Source organism: Dreissena polymorpha, unplaced genomic scaffold (genome assembly GCF_020536995.1).
Source record: "Dreissena polymorpha isolate Duluth1 unplaced genomic scaffold, UMN_Dpol_1.0 chrUn009, whole genome shotgun sequence".
NCBI lineage: Eukaryota > Metazoa > Mollusca > Bivalvia > Myida > Dreissenidae > Dreissena > Dreissena polymorpha.
In genome coordinates, this window is record NW_026273323.1 from 207,225 (window position 1) to 233,244 (window position 26,020).

Sequence of the window (26,020 nt, forward strand, 5' to 3'; positions counted from 1 at the left end):
ACTTAAAAATATAATATAAGTAATAATAGATATAATATATCGGTAAACGGTTCTATAGGTTTGTCTTTCAGGAAACTCATTTGAAAATATGTTTGTCCAAAAACATTGCTCTTAAGCATTGAGACGTTTTTGTTTGTCAGCTTGTGTAAATAGTTGACATACAGATCGCTAAAGCAATGATTTTAATACGTTTGTATTGTAAAGTAATTAGAACATAGCAATGCGACATCTGGTATAAACAGATAGCATCGAACGCGATAGTGTTTATCATTGAACTGCTCTTCATATCTCTGCGTCGGGGCATCTGACATTCATCCCATTAAAGAATGTATAGGTACATTGTGATCTATATACTGACGTTAGACTTGTTAAGTCAACAAAAATCTAGCTCGATTTGTTTTTGTTTAGTTTTTTTCGTAATATGTATATTATATTCGAAATACTTAATGCGAGTTTGAAAAGAAACCAAAAACTTTTCATTTCACCTATCGGTGAAATAACACACAGGAACGTATTTCCCCTTTAGATCGTTTCAGTTATTTGTGCAAAGGCAGCGTAACGCATAGTTGTAAATTTCGCTTATTGCGATTACGGACATTTTGTTATCGTGGATATCTAGATATTGTGAACACGTTGGCTTGAGTTCATTCCTTTTATCGTTAAATAAATTTCGTATTCAATAAATGAATTGAAGAACGCCAATTGTCTACATTTTTATATGAATTCCATCCGTGTTTAAAAAAAGTATATTTGCTTTAGGTTGAACAAAATCGAGGAAGAAATTAGTTGTAAATCACGTAAAGAAGATACACACCTCTGACAAGGACATTATTTCAACGTTTGTATGGTGCAGGTGTTTGATTTCTGTATGAACGATAGGTGTGTCGCTGTTATCAGACTCCTCGTGTTACCCGTGCGTTGGGTTTCGTGATGACTCCGTTATGAAATTCTGATAAACATTTTATAATTGATAAGAGGAAGGTGGAGGAATTGACCATATTTAAACTTTTAAATTAAAAACAAGACGTAATCGTGTGATTTATACCATAACTAACATTCGCGTTAATATACTAAAATATAACATGTATTCATTTCGGTTGAGGATCAGTCTGCTGATATTAATGGTGTTTGTTTGTAATGGAATAATAGCAGAAAATACAACAACAACTTCACCAACGTCTTCGCCAATCACAACAACAGGCACAGCAACATCTTCCTTCACTACAACCACTACAACGACACCCACAACGCAAACTTCAACAGCAACATTTAATTATACAGGTGAGTGTACAAGTGATTTGCAATTTTAATTAATTGTTATAATGTATTATAATGGAACATTACGTTCCATTTGGATTACTTTACTGCAAAAGTTGTTTATTAGTCTGTAACACTAACAATTTTTAATATATTTACGAAACATTGTTACTAAATTTCATAAATTTCTTTTCCGGTTATTGTGCTTGTAGCCCACATGCGGCTGGTCCAAAACAGTAAAATGATGACTGTGGTGTGAAGCACATGTATGACTCCATATAATACATGTGCATATATTTTGAGTCTCAGTCATTACTTGATAACGGTCAATCATACGCAATTATCCGACGACAAGTATATAGAACATCATTGCCGTAGTTATTTTCATTGTGTATAAATAATTTCCTTCTGTAAGGTTTAGTTCAGTATTTGTGTACGTATAACCAACGTTCATAGTTTAACAATTCAACAATTCAATGTTAGGCCTCTTGATAACAGCATACATTTACGTTAAAGAAATATTGATTATTTAAAAATTCACAACCAAGAATCGTCATATATCAGACGAATACAATTAATTCTTACTATTAAAAAAGACTTATTTGAAAGGAAAGTCCTAACTTGTTGTAATGAAATTTTCACTCAAAAGAAATTGTTGGTTGTTTACATTTGTGAACCCGATAATATGAATGATGTACGATGTGTTTTGAAACAGAAAAATCAAGTTATCAGGTCAGACTAAAACACCATTACAACATGTTTGGTTTTTTTATAATACATAACCTCTAACGTTTTTTCACCTGGTGCATTTATCCATCCCTTATCCAGCCTACAACGCGGAAAATAGTTTATTTTATGTGATCTTAACCGCCAATGTTAAAGAATTTTCAAGACGGTGATCCTAGTTTTATTAATTGTATTTTATAGTGTTTTTTCTAACATAAAAGAAGTGGATAAATACAAGAATTTGTGTCCTGAACGAGCGTGGAGTTCAATTGTCTGCTTTATTAAAACAAGTAGCTAATTGATAAAAAGTTTCACACAGCATAAATGCACCAGGCATACTAACACGCAACGACAAGACTAAATAAAACTAAATAAAAGACCAGTAAACTAATGGACATACAAAATTGTCTTCGGAAGTTTTTCAATACAGTTAGCTCATATCCACTATGTATGTAACTTGTCAAAGTGGAAAAATTGTGGTTTTAAAAAGTCCGACTTCTTCTTAATGTTACATTGTTCAGTTGTTATATACGGCTATTTCAAATTGTTTAATTATCCTATGTCATGTTGAAAACATAATGTACTGTCACAATTTGGGGGCATGCACCATTTTTATTTTTATTATTTTTCAAATACGAATTAGAAATTGCACTGGTTTGGACGCCTTTCAAATGATTCACAATCGAACGTCTACTCAGTATATCGGTATATACATATTGATATAACTTCCAATAACCTATATGTATCCGATAAGGTCATTTTTGATAAACATAACAAACACTTTATGTCAAATTATGAATACATATTAATTCAATTTGAATATTAGAGCCCTTCTACCCGAAAACCAAAAACAACGACACGGCTTTTTTTCCCAGGCTGGATAATGTCCGCATTCTCTTATCCCTTCTCTCATCCCTTTGTGAATATCGTATTAAGTATGTCAATGTAATGACGCTTTCATGCACAATGTTTCCCTACGTTTATCCTTTGACCTTTGTCGATTCACCCATGTATGCTTATCGTGATTTAGAAAAATCTAGCACTTCAATACAAGAGAACAGCACAAGCGGTATTTCCACAAGCTCCAGTAGCAGTTATAGCAGCACGACAGATGGGTTGAGCACAAATCCAAGTGCATCAGAGTCATCCTCCGCTTATACAGCCTCCATCACAATTGAAACCGCATCCGCTGCAGTTAATACAACAGTATCCACCATCACTGCAGCCATCGACTTATCGACAACTGATCCAACCTCCCTCACAACGAATATACCGACGTTGTCTGGTACCACCTCACCAACTGTGAACGGAACGCCAACCTCCAGTAGTATAACCTCATCACCAAGCGATACATCATCGTCGGATAACTTAATCACCACAACACTTGAAATCAGTCCAACGTCTATGGGTATATATTATAATTGGAGTCTGTTGTTTATGAAGAAAATGGAAAACGTACTATAGATTCAGGGCTTATGCCGTGGTATAAAAACTGGCAACAAATACACTGATATAAATGTACTTGATGTTGATAAAGCTCTTACTTACTCATTAATAGAAGTCGACAATTACTTTTCTTTTACTCGTCGGTCAATCAATATTATATAATTTTAAACACTCAAATCTTATTTCATCGCGTTAAACAAGTCGTTTTGCAACATTATCTGTTTCTTACAATTTTTGTTTTTGATAATCGTATTATCGAAAAGTGTTAAATATATATTTTTTAAATGTCATATTGATTGTGTCCGTCTAGCGACCAGAAAAGTTCTTTACATCGGCCGTTAAAGATACCAAGTACTGGTTCTATCCAGTAAAGGGAAGCGAAGCCTTAGGCTTTCGATGCAATCAAGCTTCAATAAATAGATTCAAGTTTATCTCATATTAATTATGTATTTGATATTGACCGTTTGTTTAGATCTTATAAGTTTCTATGGAATTTATTCCGCCCAACCGACGCCTTTATTTGTAAATACTTTCCACCCTTCCACAGCGTCAACACAAGCACCGGTGGACAACAGTACCAGCAGCACCTTTTCTACATACGCTGTAACCTCTACGTCAACCATTATCCCAAGCACCGATCAACCCTCCTCAACCTCTCCCTCCTCAGGTACCCTCCCTCCTATTCCCACCTCGGGTGTTATTTCAACCACATAGCCTCTACAGGTATACTGCATTTTCGTATGGGTGTATGTAATTGTGTCGTTCCACGAACACATCTGTATTTATGTCATTAGGGTTAACGTTGCATATGCCTCTAAAATATCATTTTGCTTGAAAAAGTCGCATATACGCATATTTGTTGTAGTAAAATCAACATATAATTAAGTAACATTATGTAAGATGGTGTATTTGAAAAGCTTTATGTAATCTTTGGTCATTAAGAAAGGTTTTGGTGCGGAATGACTAATTATATTAATGTATACTCTATATGCGTATATGTATAATTTTATGTTAATTAACTTAATTTATATGAAAATACATAGTTATGAGAGTATTTGGAACATTTCATTTTTCCCAGTCATTTAATTAAAAAAATGCTGTTGCTGGTGCGTTTTTTTCATTTCTAAATTGTATGCAATATTTTATTAGACATATCAATTTAAGAACTGTACTTATTAATCTAAATATTCGTTCCTTTTTAATTATATTTATTTATATCAGAGTACATATTGATTTATTTAATAAAACACTTTAATGACAATATCAACAAGACAACATGCAGTTGAAATGCGATGAAAGAGGAAATTCTACGAACAAGTCAGTCTTTCAATTTACTATTTATTTTAAACAAATCCTTATAGAAAATTGTTTTATGGTTGTCATTTCAAATATCTTTGTTAATTGCTAGATAATATAAACTAAATTCAGATACATCGTGAAACTCGTTTAGCCACGACCTTTTGAATATAGTTGTCCATTTTCTTTCAGGTAAATTGTGTTTGGTTGCTCCATTTCGAATTACGCATGCATTTTGGTGTCTGTTGTAGTCAACTGTTTGTGAATTGAATTAGCCAGACACCTTTTAATTAGAAACGCGTTTCACAATGAATAGGGTAAACAGCAATTATTCCTGTTTGTATGAAAACGAATATATTCTGAAACGTGTAATTATTTGGTACCTCACTAATAAACCATTTGCCAATTAATTAACACCAGTATTTCCAAACTGTTGCTGAGTATTACACTTACAACACCAGAACGTCATCTTGTTGATGAATATTACACTTACACGCGATTACCTTGATGTATGGTCATTTGCAGGGGTTCCACTGGCCCCAAAAAAGTTGTCGCCACTTTTTCGCGGCGTGAATACTGTCGGTTATTCCACCTTATTAATAAGAACAATCATTTTAAGAAACCTTACTACATTTATGTCATTGACTATATTATCACTTTAAAAAGTATGTTTTTTCATAAAAAAAACAATAAGTACCTTCATTAGTCATACCTTCATAAGTCTTAATAAGCTTTATTTGTATATAAATAACATTTTTTTCAACTTGATAAACAACACAGATAACCAAAATAATATAATAATGTTAACATCAATGTATTAAACAGTATGCTGCATAAATGTTTCGAAATTAATTATTTAAACATAAAATCACACCAATGTTCATCATTTGAAAGGGAATCAGAAAATAAAGCATCTCACTTCAAATTGTTTAACAGTTATATTTGGTCGTTTGGACATGATATACATCAGCTTCTGTTGTTAACAAGTTTTCTGTTCGTGGTGGATGATTTCCAGGTTCAATTAAATGACTGTTGTTTACGCCTTTTTCCTGACAGAAAGGCCCAGATAATTGCCACAATCCATTCTAGTTGCCTGAAATAACATAAAACATATTTTTACAAACTATAAACATCAAACCAACACATAAATGTCCCTATCTTTAAATGTCCGAATTTAACATATCCGAAATATAGTACACCGAGTGAATGTTTTATATTTAATTCAGAAATTGTTGTTATCTTAATCAATTTATATCCTTCCCAGAACATTACAATAATGAATCTATTAAAAAGAAATGCTCACAAATACCTGTTGAAGCAAGTTTTTATTTGTTGATGTGGAGAAATTAAATGCTTTTGCCAGCCCCATGGTTTTGATTTTAACAAAGAAATAGCGGCCCTAATAATCATTATAATTATTGATCGTCGTGACAGTTTGTCCCCGTGTTACTTAACTTATAGCTCAATATCATAAAGGAGCCGTTAATCCGATAATAACCCCCATAAAACTTGACAATAGCAGTAAAAACACCGTTTGTAACACTTACACGCTTCGGTGATTTCTAAATCACTCTGCACTGTAGGTCGCTTACATCGTCGTAAATCAATATTTACAACTGACAGACGCTGGCCGCTAATGCTCGGTCTCGTGCTTTTGATTCGCAGTACATTTTCGGATAGGATTTTACCGATTTTTTGAAAATCGCCACTTTTAAAAAATTGGAGCCACATTAAAAAATTTAGCGCCATTTGGCGCCAATGGCGATCGACAGCGGAACCCCTGGTCATTTGTACTGTCATTGTTTTTCCATCTCAGTTTTAAGATGACGATGTTTTATCATGTACTTAATTGCATAGAAAGCAGTCTGTAGAAGACATTAATAATCTTTAAATACTCGTTGAAGTCAACACAGTGTCCACCAAGTACCACTTTATTGGTCCTTAATTTGCATTCACTACAAAAATGCCATCCCAGATGAAGGTAAGCATTTCTTAATACAGAAATAGTCTAAGGAATGTACTTATTGGCTAGCGAACAATCGTTGTTATCTTGTAAATCATGTCAGAACGGGTTATCCTTAAGGGGTTAAATAAACAATGCAATACCAATGCAGATAATTGTAAATGAAAAACACAAAACTTAACACACCCAAAGATAAGAGATGTCATAAAATAAAACTGTATTTAGCTGCTTTTTAGAAATCTATGTTTGATGTAAGACAAACAAGCAATATACCATGTTTTAGTGCCTATTTGTCGCAGCACTATTTGTGTTTGGATATTCTAAACTAAATACATGTTTCATATGATTAAGGCTACCAACTTTGCAACATCAGTTCGCAACCACCAATCTGACTCTAACTTTTATTTATGATTATATTAAAGTGCAGTTATACTGAATGCATTAGTTTTCATACTGGAACGGGATTCAAACGATAAAAGATCAAAAGGCCAGCAACATCAAATGACGGAAGGGAAGTTGACGTCATTAGATACTTGATAGTTTATTTTTCTCTCGTTTTTACGTCGATGTAGAAGTGTACTCACTCAGATTAATTCGGCATCATGAATGTCATAATCCGAACGATGTATTGTAAATGCATATATGCATTTCCTCTTATACTTGTATTACATGTCAGCAAATTTCCAATATTCACCGATTCAATATGTGCTATCTTAATATAGCTTAAAAATATAAAACATAAAACTATATTCTTATGCCCCTTGTTTACATCGTTCAACACTATCGTAGTATATTTTCAATTCACTTCTACGTTTGATATAAGCAGGATTGTACATGCGAATAGTATCTATTATTTATTCTGGCACAGTGTATGTATTGATTATTAGATTGCTCTTTGCAACAAATGGTTTCACTGATATACATATAGTGTGTAGATGATATACGTTGTTACTCAATCGCCATTTTTAAAGTAATGATGTCCTTTTGACAAACTTGCAATATTAAAAACAATACATTTTGAAAGATACCACGTCAACAAATGCTAAAACTAATTTACAATAAGCCATACACAGAAAAAGCCACATATAAACTACCCGGAAATAGCTTAATTATAAGTATCATTGTTTCAATAGGTTCTACGACAACATCTACGCCAGCATCTAGCCCATCGCCGCCCATCAATTCTGCGTCTTCATCGGTCGCCGCTTCACAAATGACCACCTCAGCAACGTCTTCGTCCCAACCAGGCACCACTGATACTGGTAAGTTGTACGCATTAAGGGGTTATACAAATTTACAGTTTGCTGAGGGGTTTTATCTTTACATTTATAGATAATATGCTCGTTTTTCATTGACTTAGCCAGGTTACGTACTGACCGTGTATTTTCACACAGTGTATTATGAGTTTGTCATGTTAGGGAAGAAACGGTAAAGGATGTCAGGGGAGTAAACTCGAAGACATATTTAAATACTGTAAATGTTACTTTTCTCCTGTAAATTTTTATAATAACATATGCTGGAGAAAGAAGTGTTCTCGGGCAGATATTATGTCAGCAACGTTAAACTACGTCAGTAAAGTACACACGATGATGTCATTAAATACTTGATAGATTACTTTCCTTTGTTAAAACTGTTATGCGTGAAAATGATGTGTTGTCGGTCAAGTTAATTCGGCATCAGATATTTTACTGACGCCGCATGGAGTGATAGAGGGTAGTAAATTTTTAAATTTGGCTCACGTTTGCCATGTATAACGCAGGAGGCTCAGCAAAAAAACTAAAATATTAAGCTTGTAATTCATTGTGTAGAGTTCACAAATAACAGGTTTGTGTGATGTATACAAGTCAAAAGAAGCTGACCAACTCAAGGCTAAGCAATTTAGCAAGAATATTAGTGGGGAGCTTTACATTTATTTATTTATTTTTTCTGCATGTGTTAAGTTTAAAGAAACTGAAAATTCGTTAAAATAGTGAAAGTTTAGAATAACGAATAATTTGAATAGTCATTGTCCGACCGGTGTATTGTCAAAGCCTATGCATTTACTAGAACACTTGTACACACACGTTAGCAAATGTCCTGTCTGCCTCGAGGAAATATTTCATATAATGTATATTTTTCTAAAATAAAAAATAAAAACTTTATACGTGTGTCCCTCACTTACACATTTCATCACCGTGACTATCGTACTTGTTTGCCCTTCATTTCTACGTTTGATATTAGCGGTTATTACATGTACATGCGAATATTAGTTACTCTGGTACATTGTATGTATTAGTTATAAGATTGCAAACTTGCTCGTTGCTGCAAATGGTTTTACTGACATTCATATATTGTATACATTATATGCGTTGTAATACAATCGCCATCTTTGCAATATTAAAAGCATATATTTTGAAGAAAACACGTCAACAAATGCTATTTAACGCTTATTTACAATTATGCATTTATTAACTACCCAGCAATGGCCACATTATCAGTTTCATCGATTCAATAGGTTCTACGACAGCATCTACGCCAGCTTATAGCCCATCGCCGTCCATCACTTCTTCGTCTTCATCGGTCGCAACTTCACAAATGGCCACCTCAGCAACGTCTTCGCCCGAACCAAGCACCATTGATACTGGTCAGTTTAAGCACGGGGAGCAATCAAAATTTACAGCTTGCTGATGTTTTTAATGTTTATTTATAATTAATATACACACTTTTTATTATGACACAATTTCCCAAAATTATAACATTAATAACGGTTTACCATAGGTTTAAAACATTAAAAAAAGTGTGATCATAAGTAAATATTCAGTTGATTATGTGCATGTTATTATTGTGAAGTCGAAAAGCGAGCAATACATAACGCTGTATTACTACACTTTAGTGAGCTCCACTTCTGCCTCACCGGCCACGTCAACCTCTTCAATTCAAACATCGCCGATAGAGACGGCATCAACAACCACCGGCACGGCAGCTAATGTGTCCTCGACGAACTTACCATCAATATCTTTGTCAACCATACCAATAACTTCCACAACTACAACAACACTGCCTCCAACATTGTCTCCTAATGTTACAATGCAAACATCACCGATAGAGACGACATCAACAACCACCGGCACGGCAGCTAATGTGTCCTCGACAAACTTACCATCAATATCTTTGTCAACCATACCAATCAATTCCACAACTACAACATCACTGCCTCCAACAGTGTCTCCTAATGTTACAACACCAACTCCAACGACAGGTACGGACGAGCACGTTTCGTCCCTTAAAATTTTGAATAGATTTTCGCCTCATTGTATGATTAGAACTGATTACTGAATGTGCGTTTATATTTTGAAGTCAGTAAGAGCCCCGGATTGCTAGTTATAAATACATGCACAATCGATCTTATATGGAATCATGTCATATATATATATAAGTATAAACTATTGTCTAAATTTTTACAATATCTATTTGATGCTCTAAATTTGACAATCCCAACTTAAAGATAATATTTAAAGATTTATTGTGTCCTTTTTTTTCGTTTTTCTTTTACAAAAATAAATTATATCAATAAACATTTAGAAGCCCATTTAATGTATACATCAATCGATGTACACTATTTCTTACTTCATATTTTTGTTGATTTAGACATTAACGAATGCGCGAGTAATCCGTGTAAAAATGGGTCCACGTGCAATGACCGCATTAACAACTACACATGCACGTGTGCGCCGGGCTTGGCGGGGCAAAACTGTGATCAGGGTAAGTTCATATATTAAACACGTCTTGCATATTTCTAACTAACATCTAATCTTCTCTAGTATAAGTTACGACGCGCAAACGTTTTTAAACAAAAGGCGACAATAGATGTTATCGTCTTAGACTTTTAAGCGTTATACTATATGACTCTCGGTCAAATTAATATGATATTGAGTATCCTTTGCTTGTGTCTTAAAAATAAGTAAACTTAAAAAAATGAAGGCAAAGATATGTGTTTGAACTCATTTATGTTTTATATGTTTCGCGTCTTTATATCAAAATGTTCGTTGAATGCATATTGCAAGCTTAAACATCAAATTTGAATTTCTCGAACGACCTAGAATGTAGATTTTCTATGTGTAATGTAATTATCATAATATAATAAATCTGTTTGAATGTTCAACAAATGTTACATTCGCCAGCTTTATTGTGATATCTATAGTTTTAAATTGTGTTCACTTATTTTGTGAGGGTGGTAATATGAACATGGGACAAACCTGCTTAGCCGCTTGTTATGGTGACAACCAAGTATACTTACATAAATGCAAATGTGAGCGAACCTGGGCTAAATGTGGTTCACTTTGAATGTTTATAGATATAAACGAATGTGCAAGTAGTCCATGTCAACATGGAGCAACGTGCCAGGATCAAACGAACGGCTTCACGTGTTCCTGCGTGGCGGGATACACTGGAGTCCGTTGCGAAACGAGTAGGAAACCACTTTGTGCTGCTCAATAGACCTTAAAATTGATATATTGTTGACTTGTGTTATGTTTACCGGGCATCAAAAAGCTTTGCGTTTGAAGGCCAACGTTTGGCAAACGCCGTTATAGTTTTAGTTTAAACAAAAGTAGTGCAAACAGTTAACAATTCCATTTTTTGTGCTCAAGTTGACACCCAGATGACATAAATTCGTGTTGGTGATCGTTTATATATGAACATAATTGACATATGCTTACCATTTGTCATTTTAATAATTTATTAAATTTAAGACACAATTTTAGGCATTTTATTAATTTGTAATATGTTTTCTTAGGAACTAATATCAATTTCATTGTGTGGGTTCATTTGCAACCAAAGTATTCATAATTCAATGGGTATATCTTTAAGATGTTAACGAATGCGCAAGCAATCCATGCAAAAATGGAGGCGCGTGCAGCGACAGAGTGAACAACTACACGTGCACGTGTGCACCGGGCTGGGCTGGAGGGAACTGTGATATCAGTAAGTGTTGCTTGTTTGTGTATTTGTAGACTGTGTTTATAATGTATATAGTTTTGTCCGGATCAACACATTTGTACGTGGAAATGTGAATGCGATTATTCATTCCACGCTTTAAATAATATTTGAAAATTTCGTAGTATTTTGGAAAGCATATGTTTTTTGCTTTTTAAGTAAACTCAGTATCATGTGTTCATTATTCAGACATTGACGAATGCCTCTCTAATCCGTGTCAAAATGGGTCCACGTGCAATGACGGCGTCAACAACTACACATGCACGTGTGCGCCGGGCTATGAGGGAAGGAACTGTAATATAAGTATGCATTTGAATACTTCATAAAACTGTATTTGTTTTTCTTCAGGAAGGTGTCTGTTCTTACAAGTATTTTGTCTGAGTATGCATAACGAAACACAACTTTGTTGTGAAAAGTGATATATGATAGAGTGAATACAAACATCCCTATTCCTATCTGTTTCCATCAGTTTCCATACACATTATTGGCACATAGTCTTGTTATCTTCGTCGACACGAAAACGAAGTGTCAATCTCACAGGGTTCGCTTTTTATTTGATCATCACGCGTATAAGTTGTTAAGGGACGAAGGATATAGTACAACAATAAATTGCAAATCCATAGCAATTTTAAATAAAGTCAAACATCGACTTGAACCGAATTTCTTGTGTAATGTATAAATGGACTAATTCCATTTCAAAGTATATACATGTATATATTGAGACAAAATCAAATCTCTAAGTTTAATATACATTTGCAATTGCAAATAAATATTATCAAAAGTCAATTAACATGTGAAGAATGCGAAAATATTTAACATACAATCGCTATTGTATTGCTTTTATATTGTAGATATTAATGAATGTGAAAGAAAAACACACGCTTGCCATAAATATGCAGACTGTACTGACACCGTTGGAAATTACAGTTGCTCCTGCAGACATGGCTTTTTAGGAGACGGTTTTAAATGCGAAGGTGAGGCGGTTTTGCAACTATTTTAATTGGTGTCACAACCAAGCATTCATATGATAGTGAAACTGCACAATTTCAATATGTGTTAAATTGTAATAAATTGATAAAAATATGTTACAATAACACAAAATAGGCAAGAAAAATTATACATTCAATACGAATTTTATCAAATGAAGCAGACAAATAAGCGCCCCGAGCCGATTGTGACGAAGATATTTCGTACATATGTTCCTACAATAACCGAAGCGTTCGTGTGTCGTATGAATAGTTATCGTTGCAGGAAATTAAAATGATCCGTAAAACTAAATTTAGATTCACATCGTACATGATATACATGCTGGCGATTTTGAATGTACAGACATTTTCGATTTCAGAATTAAATAGCAGGCTTATTTGTATTTTTCGACACATGTTCTTCTTAACATTTATTTTAATTTATATTGAAATACATGTATAATTAATTTTTACACATTTTATATAAATTCATTAATATTTGACAAAATCGTGCAGTCTCACTTTAAATAGGCATTATTAAAATTAGTTCATGGAACACTGTAAATTTGTAAATAATATGTAATATAAGTTATAAAATAAGATAAGCTATCAATATATCCAAGATAAAGTCATCGGTTTGTTCGAAATATTGACAACTAAAGGTCAGGTAAAATGTCCTGTACCTGACCAAGTTTATACAGTCGTTATTTCACATGTGTTCGTTGAAATAAAATACTTAATTTATGCTTTTAAGAAGGAGTCAATTAAAATAAGTTTATGCAAAAACCACCACAAACTATACATAAGACAACGCTATAAGATTGTAACCATTATTATTAAGAACTAATTTCACATTAAATTAAATTAGGTTCATTATATGAACGTCTGCTTAAAGAGAACTAAACCACTACACTATCTTCCAAGTAATATGCCTGGATGCATATTTTTCCAGTAAAGATAATAATAATTGAAAACAGCTTAATTCCATTTCATAATTGACTTATCATTATACCATATGCATAGTACATTATTGTGAGTAATAATGTTCGTTTATGCCTTCACAGATATAAATGAATGTGCCACAAATGGGACTTGTGGTAATGGAGATTGTTTCAACGTTCCTGGCACATATCGCTGTTTCTGCCGCCCTGGATGGACTGGAAACAATTGTACACAAGGTACCGAGATTATTTACTTTCAAAATGATAAAAAAGAGTATGTCCATATTTGACTTGTTCTCATCATTAATAATGGAAGCATATTTATATATTACATATAAATTAAACAGCGTTCCAACATGTTATGAATGGAACCAATATCAAACTGAAATAGCGTGTACGTTTGCCGTTAACGAGTATCAGTTAATATAAGTCATACATTTACACAAGCGGTTAATGCACTAAAACAAGTACAAACATCTGTAATAAACATATTTTAATAAAATATCATATACGCATATGCATTTTTAGTAAAGTACAGGGCTAAGAAAATACTGTAGATTTTTTTTAATTTAAAGTCATAAAAAAGTAATACAATAGATATTTAATACAGACATCGACGAGTGCTCTACAACCAAGCCATGTAGTAAAGATGCGAATTGTAGCAACACAGAAGGCAATTACACCTGTCAATGTCTAGACGGCTACCGGGGTGACGGACACGAATGCGTCTGTAAGATAAAAAAGATAACTTCGGTTCTTGATGGAGTGTAAATAGATTGTTGTATATTTTAATGTTACCAGGTTTCTAAGCAGATCGACGATCAAGTAAGTTTTTTTTAAGAAAACATAAGATGAAGAAATAGATACATGTAGTTAAGAACACTCCTAGATATTGACGCCAGACTTGCCACTGTGTAGTACTGTGAATAATACAGTTTACTTTTACTTAACATTTCTTCATTCTGCTATAGTACGAGAATTTGTTATTTTATAGAGCATGCTACAAAAAGGCTGAGAGAAAGGATAGGTGCACTTAATTAACCGATTTTCATGAAAATAAGAAAATTTGCCCATTATTGCGCTTAATGATAAAGTGGGTCTGGATAACATGATGTTACTTCAGTTTCGTCTCTACATGTTACATCGTCGCAGAATTAATTTGACAGTTTGTATCGAGAACATGGTGTAACTTAAGTTAGCCCAACTTTTGACATGTTCGCAATATTACTTTATCATTTTAATCATGAATATGTTGATTTTGTTTATATCACTTACCTTAAACACATGGAATTAAACAGAATATACTTATATTAAAACGACTGCTTTCATATTTCAAAATACCAACCGTTGTCGTAACATCATATATAAGATAAAATAATATAATATATACTAACGGGTATATTGGGAATTTCAAGAAATACAGACACCCTGCAAAATGCATGTTTTAGCTCTTTCATTAATATTATTGCAGTTGAGGTTCTTATTACCGTGACATCTTCACCTCCAAAACGATATGGGGATGACAACGTATATGGCCCATTTACCATAAATGGTGGCTTAGCCTACTTTGGCCAATTCTACGACACATTTTACGTGTGTATTACTTTAACACTATCAATAAGACACTTAAAACTAGTAAATCCAGTTTCATTTCCTCATAATATTTCAGAATAACTGATTAAGTATAAACAAAACAAGAATACTTAACTATTACGCCTTCGTGTGTTAAAATTAATAATCAAGTAAGCGATCGTATTAAAGAATGTAAATGCTGTCTCTTCACTATCATTTATACTTATTTTACAAATTCTACTGAAACCCTTAGCCATTTGCATATACTTCAACAAATGTATATCTACCTATAGGTGAGTGTTAATGGGTACCTCACACTTGGACGATCACACAGCAGCACCTATCCGCCTTCCACTTCCGGGAGCTGGCCTCGCATGCCAGTGATTGCGCCTCTATGGGCGGATATTCAGATGGGTCCTGACCAAAACTTAGACTCTTTCATTGAAATATCCGACAATATTACAGACACGTCTGTTTTGAAAGCAATTTCGGTCGCCATGAAAATCAGGTATTGACAGTTGATGCCTAAATCCTTGACGTGTTGAATATTTGACAATAACACATCTGAGAATTAACGAATGTTTTGATTTATACGTATTTTACACTTGAATGTGATTTATTACAGCTCAAATTTTACCAAGGCAATAGCTGTTACCTGGAGAGGAGCAGTACCATATCCATACAGTCGCAACTTCAAACACGAGGTAAGTGGTTCTTTGTGACGTAATATACCTTTCGGTCCGGACGTAATAAAGTACCTAAGGACAAACCGTTAAATTTATTAATACATGACGGGGTTATATTTTAATCCGCAGGAAAATGTAAACACTCATTTAATTTTATTGATGAAAATATGACAAAAAAGAAACACCAAGTCTTCATTAAAAGAAACGAAGAAGATTTGATATCTGCATGTGAAATGTGCTAAACAAAACGTATTCAATTCTTCTAATTAAAATATTTATTTCCTTTTCGTATCAACATTTTAAGCAATGTACTATTTCCAGACGGCGGTTTTTCAAGTGATTGTTGCCACTGACAATGAACAAACGTTTATGGTGTTTAACTACGATCAGAAGTTATTTAATTGGACGAAAGGCTTTGCAAGATATGTTGCCATTGGTTACTCAACGGAGGACTTGTCAAGAGGAGATGTCAGGTTTACTACAGAAACCTTCACAAACATAAATAATCAATCCAACATAGGTTCGTTGCTTTCTATTTATTGCTAATCATGAACACGGGTGTTTGTGTTCGTATAGTTTTTTCCTGCATAGCGTTCTTTTACTAATTAATAATGAGTTTGAACGAAAAAAAATCTTAAATGACAATTACATTAATGAAATACTAAAATTGCAATAATGTGAATCTCCGACTTTCCGATACGTATCGTTAACTTCAACTTACATATACAGAGAGATTTAAGTTAACAAATGTATTCTAGACTTATGAGCATACATACACATCAATTTCGTAACTCCTTGCAATTTTTGTTTATATTTAAATCGTGAAAATCAAATCACTTACTGTTCAGTCTTCTCAATTGATAACTCAAGTGGCGCAGTATCATCAGTGTAATAAACCATTACATTTGTTGTTTGCTTTTCGACATTAACTGAATCGATATGTAACGTTGATATTGAATCTTTAAACATACAGGAGTGAACGGACGATGGCTGTTTAATGTGACTTCCAGTACGGCGGATTCCAAACTGAAATGTTACAATGCAATTCAAAGCATTCATATTAAAGCACTGGATTCCTTACGATTACAAGCGGAACCGTGCCCGTGCAGATATGAACAAGCTATCCGAGATAGGCGTTTCCGGTATGTAACAGGAGGACTTATTTGTACAAATAAAATAGACACATTTAACAAAATGGAACAAAAACTCTTTTTCGGATCATCTCACGCATGCATTTTGAGCGAGTAAATACATCTTAAATGACTTGTTCCAAAACATATTTACATACATAAACAAGGCATAAGGGTGGTTTGTGTTTTTAATGCCAAACATTAATTATTTTAAGTAAGTTTTTAAAAATCTGCAATACAATATTGATGAGAGCTGTTATGTCATAAACCATTCTATCATGAATAAATGCTCGTAATTGTGTATGGTTTGTTTGACTTCCAATATGTGTCCGTCTACTTTAGCAAAGTGGTTTTAAGGATATGCAAACCATTATCAAGTTGGTCAATTTGTATATTGTCAAATTGGAAATACATGTAAAACCATTTTAAGGGTGATTACCGTCTAGTTCAACAAAAGTAACAAGAAACCGTCGGAGACGGGTGATGCTCCCCATAGTTTTTTTTGTCACAATATTGCACTTTATATTCAAACAAGAAACCGTCGGAGACGGGTGATGCTCCCCAATGGGTTTTTTGTCACATTATTGCACTATATATTCAGATAAAAGGAAACGTCTTGAGGGCACAGTAGTTGGGGGACAATAAATTTTTTATAGAAAATTTCAAAGGGCCATAACACTGTGAAAAATCATCCGACCAGAACCCGCCGATAATATGCACATCTCCTCTTGGTAGTGAAGCTTCTCATAAAGTTTCATTGAATTCCGGTCATTAGTTGCTAAGAAATAGTCCGGACAAGAATTGCACTATATGTTCAGTTAATGGAAAAATTCAAAGGGTCATAACTCTGTGAAAAATCATCTGACCAGAACCCGCTAATAACATGCACATCACCTCTTGGTAGTGAAGCTTCCCATAAAGTTTCATTGAATTCCGGTCATTAGTTGCTGAGAAATAGCTCGGACGAGAATTGCACTATATGAACAGTTAATGGAAAATTTCAAAGGGCCATAACTCTGAGAAAAATCATCCGACAAGAACCCGCTGATAATATGCACATCTGCTCTTGGTAGTGAAGCTTCCCATAAAGTTTCATTGAATTTCGGTCATTAGTTGCTGAGAAATAGCCCGGACAAAAATTGTGCACGGACGGACGGACGGACAGACGAAGCGGCGACTATATGCTCCCCCCCCAAAATAAATTTTGGGGGAGCATAAAAAGTATATTGGTTTGGAGGGTGTATAAAGTATCTTTTCGAGTATCGTGTTTCAATGTTAAGACAAAACAACTACTATATTTATGTTTGCAGATATCTGACGTATGACGGTATGTACAAATTTGAATCCAGATTCCAGCAAATAATTTCTGGTAATACTGTACGTCAGCGATGTCATTACAGCAGGTAAGTTTTTATGATATAACAAGATTTAAGTATAGTATTGTGTCGGACTCGTAATTTCTGATTAAAATATCGCGAGAGTTTGGTTGAACACATATTTGATATATACACCCATAGAAAATTAAGTATTATTTCTTTGCTATCGGTTGTGTGATCCTTGACGTTTGTTTTCATTAGCTTCGGCAGTTTGATTATCGGGTACAGTGATGGCGGGTATTTGGACATTCCAAACAATGCCGATTTCGAAGCTTTGTACACAGCATGTTGTTCAAACTCCCTTGCGAGCTGCCAAAACTTGTTCTACAACGTGCATCCTTCAGACACCTGTATTAGATACAGACCACCAACTCCAGGTGTGATTAATACCTTTAATAATTTATAACATTAATATTAATAACATTAATACCCACAACTCACGAGTAATACCAGGTCGTATAACACTATTGTAATGTACTAATGGCGTAGTTTAAAGAATGTCTTGCTCCTATATGGAGTGTTGATATCGTTATAATTCCAAAATAAAACCTCGTATTCATATTTCTTTGTTCTCAACTAACTAAGAAATATATCGTTGTACTGTCGTGAGTCCACCATTCTTTTTACTTTAATGCATTCTTTTCGAGTAATATTTCATTCCAGAAGTTGTCGCTTCGAAAACGTTGTTATTGTTATTATCGATTTACCATTGTTTCAGCATCCGCGTGGGGAGACCCTCACATAAAGACGCTGGATGGGGCCGAGTACACTTTTAATGGAAGGGGTGAATATATTCTGGTGAAGTCTCAAGAGTAAGTTTTTTGCAGAAAGTCATAACAAACAGATGATGTTTTATTTTTTTAATCGTGCCATGATTTTGGAAATGCATTTGTATGCAGTAATACCTTATTTTAGAGTATAATTAAAACGTATCTTGAAATTTCAAGACGCTTACCTACCAAAAGGCAAGCTTTTTTATATGGACATGATGTTTTTGTTTCTGAATTACCTTTACAGTTCTTTCGAGGTTCAAGTAAGAACAGACAACATCAATAACAACACAGACGCGTCCATATTTGTAGGACTTGCACTGCGGGTAACATATGATTCAGCACACAAATAATTATCAAATGATTATCTGTGAAAAAAGCATTGCAATTCAATTGTGTATATAATTTAAAAATAACATTTTTCAGTTTATAGATTTTGTTTTCAATACTCTAAAAGGTGTTGTTGCGTTTACTATCACTGATAAACGCTTCGTGTATGAGATATAAAGAACTTGTCCACATTTTGGCAATATGATTTGAAAACTGTAATATAATTTAAAAAGATGTATCTATAATATTCAAATAAGCCAAATACCACTAATTGCTGAGAAAACTGTCAAACAAATAAATGTTATTTTATTGTTTATTACAAATCTAATATAAAAAAAAACTAATGAAACGTTTGTAACGCTTTTCCTCGATAAAACAAAAACAAATTGACATACTGTTTATACTACCATTCTAATTGATAAGCCTGCGGGGTTAGAGCAATCGCCTTTGCTTCTAGAGGCCCCGGGTTTGATATAAATTTTAATTATTTATTACTTTTCAAAATATTTAAGTTATACTGGTAGATCCATTTAAAAGTAAGTTATTTGCGGGAAAATGGCGGATTACATACAAGAATGATTTGTATATCATGCACAAAAATAATGTATATTTATGGTGATATAGAAATAATTTAGTCATAGAGGGTTGACATATGGCCGTTCTATGCAAACATACACATGTTTGTGTAAGCTATTTTATCCAAAACGACATCACATAGAGAGATATGACAAAGAAACATTAAAATTCTGAAAATTGAGCATAGATCCTTTTATAAGGCGTAGCAATACCTTTTACAAAAAAAAACACAAGAATCGCTAACTCGTTCAAATCATCTCTGTAAAACTCAAGTACCGTTGTCACATTTAAATAAAAACGGTGTTAACGTGGAAGACATGGCTGCTGCGAGACTTTTACTAACTTAAAGTAAAGTAAAGATCGGGTACTTGGGCGCTCTTAAACACACCAAACCACCACAGTCATTTAATTACATTATGCGTCTTAAAATGAACAGAGTTTAAAACCGAGTCATGTCTTTGAAGTTTTAAATACCTTACACTTTGGTAAATCCGAGTTACTTTGTTTTTTGTCTGAATGTTTTTGTATGGGGTAGCAATTTTAAGGGTATTTTTTCATCACGTGACGTGAGCACTCTGAATCTGCAGCCCCAAGTATAGCCCTGTTATTATTAATGTGTCATATACAGTAATATATGTTTCAGTCCATTTTCATTTACTCGTTTCTTACTTGCATCTTTCAGAACGGCACTGATGGCGACAGTATGATAATTGTACTGAACACAACAAATAAGCACGCTGATATTTTCATCAATGGAAAGCACAATTCTACATTTAGCGCGGCAAATGTACTAAATATTTCTGCGAAGGGATTCGAAATTCATTCAGACGTTAACAATACTGGGACACTTTATATCGATTTGGAATCTCAACTTTCTTTAAAGGTACAGGTAGATCTACACACTTCTTCTTCTGGTTAATTAATTTTCAAATTATATTGTTCTATAAAATATATGTTAAAGCATAATCTATTCTAATCATAATGATCATAATAATTATCAGCGTCATTATTATCTCGTCAATCGTATTATTATTTTTCTATATCAGGTTACAATCAGTGACATTTTAGATATTGTTGTAACTATGCCTACAAGTAACAATACACAAGGGTTGCTAGGAAATAACGACGGAAGTAAAGAAAACGATTACGTGCTAAGAGATGGACGACAACTTCTTCTTAATGCAACAGAACAGGATCTGTATCAGTTTGGGACATCATGTACGTAGCAAACTATTCACTGTATTCACTGCGGCTTTTGTGCTCCAAACACGATAATTATATTTTTAAGTCAAAATCTGATTTCTATGCGAAGAGATTTGTATTGATCGATCAAAAAGGTAAATGCGAACCATACTTTTTCTTCGAATAGTTTTTGTATATGGTTTTGCTATGGACACGAGAACTTTTTACAAATTGTTTAATACCGTTCGGGGCTCTGGCCTGTGTTTTATGTGTATCTTTACATCGGTAATGTTATTGTGTTTTTTGTATTATAGGAAACTAAGCAAGTGTCGAGTTCGAATTTTAAATATAATTCATTTTTACAAATGTGTGTTTGATTTTTAAAAAATGGAAACGTTACGGTTTGGTTTCCTTAAAACCAATGTTTTGTATTAACTGCATTATTTAACATATCAATATATTGAGGAGGAATTGTATTGATCACAAAAGCGAATGTCCACGTCGTTTCATTGATTTCAGGGAACATCAATGCATCTGAATCGCTGTTCAACGCAACATACGGCGGATCTAAAACGTTTGATTTTTACAACAACAATTCAATTAAACCTGTACATTTCATCAGTGATTCGCTGAATAACGAAAGCAAAATGGAGAAATACTTTGATAAGTGTTCCGGTAAAATAAACTATACAGAAGCTAAATATATTTGTAAAAACAACTCGGCTTGTCTAGTTGACACTGCAGCCTCGTGCGATGGAAGTTTTGGAAATAACACTCTGAACACAGACGTTGTTGAAACGAAAGCAGCACAACAATTACGTATGTTTTCACAATAGTATCAGCAAAATCAAACGTGACTGTTCTTCTCGAATATTAAATTAAATTCTAACACTTGAACTGGGCTATTAAATAATAAAAAAAAAATTCAATTGTCGATTTCACAGTTGATTACTTATTTAATGAGCATTAATGGAAAGTATCTTCCATCTTATAGTTTTTTTAACACGCATTAAATGGTTATATGTAAACTGAAGGAAACTTCATTTGTTGCACTGTTCCAAAAATGAAACAAAAACTACGTTGCATCAACGAAAATACATTACATCAGTGCTTTAATGCAATCACTCTAGTTCTGTTTCTCAAATAAACCTTTAAAGAGTACAATACTTCCTACAATTGTTTAACATGATTATGTAATTTATTACAGAAAATAATCCTCCGTTTATAGAAATTGTGGGAAACAATGGCAGCAATATTGTGTTCATTACTAATGGAAAAGACCTCGAGATAACGGTAAATGTGACAGATGATAAAGATTCTGGTGTTCATGCAACGCTGATCTCTAACGGCACGTTTGAATCAGGTACAAAACGACAACTACAAAACTGGTTACTGATGTTGCTGTATTTGTATGTTAATGTTGCTGTCAATGATAATGTTGATGACTGTATAGATAGCTTTAACAATGATGAGAAGGAGGAGGATAATTATAAAGATGATGATGAGGAGGAGGAGGAGGATCATTATTATGATGGTGGTGGTGATGGTGATATGAAGATGATGATGATAAAGATGAAGGTGATGATGATGATGATGATGATGATGATGATGATGATGATGATGATGATGTTGTTGTTGTTGTTGTTGTTGTTGTTGTTGATGATGATGATGATGATGATGATGATGATGATGATGATGATGATGATGATGATGATGATGATGATGATGATGATGATGATGATGATGATGATTATGATGATGATCAAATTTACAGGGTCGAACCCATTTAAAATGACAAAGGAATTCGTGAAGATACTAAGAGATCAAACCATGTACTTGAATTTCAATGCCTCGGACAGCATGGGAGCTTATACGGAGCTGCAGACAATTATTTATTACTGTGGATGCAATGATTCTCTCCAATGTAACTATGACTTCATTCTTGAAGATGGGAAGGTATCAGGTAATATCTGCACTTTTATTTATTAATTATAAAAAATGGCCAGAGATAGATGCAACTGTTTTGTATTTGATACTTCTAATTTGTCTAATATAAGTTTGCTAAATAACGTATACTGAACTTGATGCAATTGTTCTGATTTTTTAACACATGTGCTAATCTACATGCAAATAAAAAGTTTACAGACTTTCACAGCTAGACGTAATAGCCTGTATTTTTGACATTGTCATCTCTATTAAATTCAGTTTTTTTCTACATTTCAGAAAAATTTTACCGGGCAAAATGCAACTGTCCAGATGATGTCACCGACCAGTATTGTGACGAAAGATTTTCTAAGTGCGAAATGTGTTACAACAACGTTTCTTGTACGAACGGAACGTGCGGTTCTTGTCCGGACGGACTATCTGGCGATGGGATAAAATGCAATGGTACAATGTTTATGACACAATATGATCTCATATTATTCTTCCAACTAATTATGTGCGTATATTTCCTTTTAAAAATACTTTAACTTCTCAATCTTATTTTCGGGAAACATATGAATACTTGTTTTAAATATTTGGTTGTCAAATAGTTTTATTGACGTTTAACAAACCCATGTTTTGTAATGCAGATGTTAACGAATGCAACGACGATGTTAAAAAGTGTTCTCAAAAGTGTGAAAACACGCTCGGCTCCTACAAGTGTTCGTGTTTTAATGGATACCAATACAAGAATGATACCATTTGCGAAGGTATGTTGAAATGATAAGTAGATAAATTTTTGAGTAATTACTTGACAGCTTTTTGCTTATATTACAATCACTGTTAAAGTACGAGTTTGATAGAATTCATAATGTTATTTGACCCAGGTATATTAACACCCGAAGAAAAATTTATTTCATATTTATGTTATTTACAGACATCAATGAATGCATTCTTCAAATGGACAACTGTTTAGCAAGCCAAGTATGCATAAATACTGATGGCTCGTTTAAGTGCGAATGCAGGCCCGGATACATGAATATCAATGGCATGTGTTCCGAAGGTACCGTAATATCATATTTAGATTTTCTGTCTAATATACACTTCAACATGCGTTTCCCATTCAGCCTGAGTGTGAACCTTTCTACTAGTCATACTAGTTAATAGAATGTTATTTCATATATAATATCAATTACGGAACAAATACAGACAGACAGACAGACAGACAGACAGACAGACAGACAGACAGACAGACAGACAGACAGACAGACAGTTTATTTCAATCCAATAAGGCATTTAAGCCCACGAGGACATATATACAATAAAAGTGTTGACGAACAGTGTAGACTAAAATACAAAATTTTAACAAAAGTTGTAGTTGTATGTTTCCAACATTTGGAGAAGATCACTTTGAGAACAATATAAAAAAAAAGAAAAAAAAAGATAATTCTGGAACGTTTTCTAAGCATTTAACCAATCTATTTTAAACTATAATACAATATGTTCTTATCTTAGAGGTTTCTTCAATCAACTACTTTGGGTAGTATAGCTGCCTATATTTATGGTTGTCTCAGAGGTGGTCGATAACGTTTATATAAATGGAAGAATAGGTTAATTCCCTTTATTAAATGCTTTTATTTGGATTTGGATTAGATGGTTATATTAGAGAAGTAAATACCTAAATTCACTGTTTCAAACAGTAAAAACTAAGAGTAATAATTCTCTATAAACTGTGAAATTGCTTCGTTTTTTACGTCATGATGTCATTATTTCAGTGAAACTCTCAAGTTTAACTCTTGTAAAATGATAATAAGCGGTGGAAACAAATGTGTTGTTTATTCACTTGTGGTCAGTAAAATAAATCTCAATTGTGGCGAAGAAACAATAAAGTCTTATAGCTGCAACTCGCATTTTTTGGCGTTAATAAAACTGTTGTATGACGTTTCATATGACATTTGACGTTGTAATAATTACATCACGATCACTTGACCAGAAGTAAAGTTAAAGGGACCTTTTCAAGTTTGTCATTCGATGCTTCAAGTTGATGAATGTAAACATTGGAACTAAAAACTAGTAGCTCAAGTAAAAACAAAAGCAAATACAAGAAAGAAACCAAAAGTAATCATGAACATGGCTCGAACCACTGACCCTTGGAGTAAAAGTCTAGCCGTGAAAACACTCGGCAATCCGTGCTCACACACTAACTAATGTATTTTATACTTTACATAAGCAATCCTCGTAGTGTCACAAAATATAACGATAACAACAGAACTCTGCAAATTATTCAATCCTTTCGCGTTTGTAACGCTTAATAATGTTCAGGTTTTTAATCGTCAAAGATGCATTTAATGGATATTTTAAGTCATTGTAAATTTTCAGTATTACTGTTTCCTCGCAAATATCATAACTACAACGAAAATTTGCGAATCTGATAAAAAAAAAAACAATTTTGTCAATTTACCAATGCGTGAAAATGTCCATATAAAACTTAAAATTATATGTTTTAAAACAACTTTTTATATATGTTTGTGTCTTAAATATACTACATTTTATTCGAACTTTTATTCCATTGTCTCTCCAACCGATCTAGCAAGCAAAAGTCTTTTTTTATTGACAAGTAAACAATGTTAAGAATGAGTATATGATAAAATAAGCATTATGGTGTTATGCTAATTGATAAATATGCATTTCCTTTTTTAAGACCGTTATTCAAGCGTCTTTGGAGGAAATCTAAGTTTTACCGTTGCTACAAGTTTTTCCACGGACATCAAAATAAAAGCGGACATTAACATTTATGTAAGTGTGTTTTATACTCGATTTGGTGCTATTGTACATACGTGTTTGCTATGTAAAACTTCATTTAATTGAATAAAAAAAGATAAAGATGTAGGACATGTAGGTTGTAAC

The 26,020-nt window shown here is 33.4% G+C and overlaps 1 protein-coding gene across 2 annotated transcripts; it reads left to right on the top strand.

The window, feature by feature from the left end:
- Positions 1-156: 156 nt before the first annotated feature.
- Positions 157-24,313, top strand: LOC127863472 (mucin-like protein). 2 transcript variants are annotated; one of them, XM_052403014.1, is made up of 30 exons: positions 157-1,281; positions 3,014-3,391; positions 3,977-4,096; positions 7,822-7,950; positions 9,183-9,311; positions 9,561-9,926; positions 10,316-10,429; positions 11,022-11,135; positions 11,537-11,650; positions 11,852-11,965; positions 12,514-12,636; positions 13,692-13,805; positions 14,179-14,298; positions 15,040-15,161; positions 15,434-15,648; positions 15,766-15,844; positions 16,148-16,346; positions 16,800-16,968; positions 18,267-18,359; positions 18,534-18,709; positions 19,051-19,144; positions 19,350-19,428; positions 20,691-20,891; positions 21,055-21,226; positions 21,710-22,009; positions 22,398-22,553; positions 22,965-23,153; positions 23,414-23,578; positions 23,764-23,883; positions 24,051-24,313. In XM_052403014.1, exons 1-30 carry the CDS (start codon positions 1,083-1,085, stop codon positions 24,275-24,277), a joined length of 4,890 nt encoding a protein of 1,629 aa, XP_052258974.1. In that variant the 5' UTR covers positions 157-1,082; the 3' UTR covers positions 24,278-24,313. The 2 variants fall into 2 exon arrangements, with proteins under 2 accessions (XP_052258974.1, XP_052258975.1); XM_052403015.1 differs by lacking the exons at positions 3,014-3,391; positions 3,977-4,096 and having other exon boundaries at positions 235-1,281.
- Positions 24,314-26,020: the final 1,707 nt, after the last annotated feature.

Excerpts from the sequence above, each read along its gene's own strand:
- LOC127863472 (XM_052403014.1), top strand. The coding sequence starts at position 1,083 with ATGTATTCATTTCGGTTGAGGATCAGTCTGCTGATATTAATGGTGTTT. Across the intron at positions 4,097-7,821 it reads CTCAACCTCTCCCTCCTCAG|GTTCTACGACAACATCTACG; the intron begins GTACCCTCCCTC and ends TTGTTTCAATAG. Across the intron at positions 9,312-9,560 it reads ACCAAGCACCATTGATACTG|TGAGCTCCACTTCTGCCTCA; the intron begins GTCAGTTTAAGC and ends ACTACACTTTAG.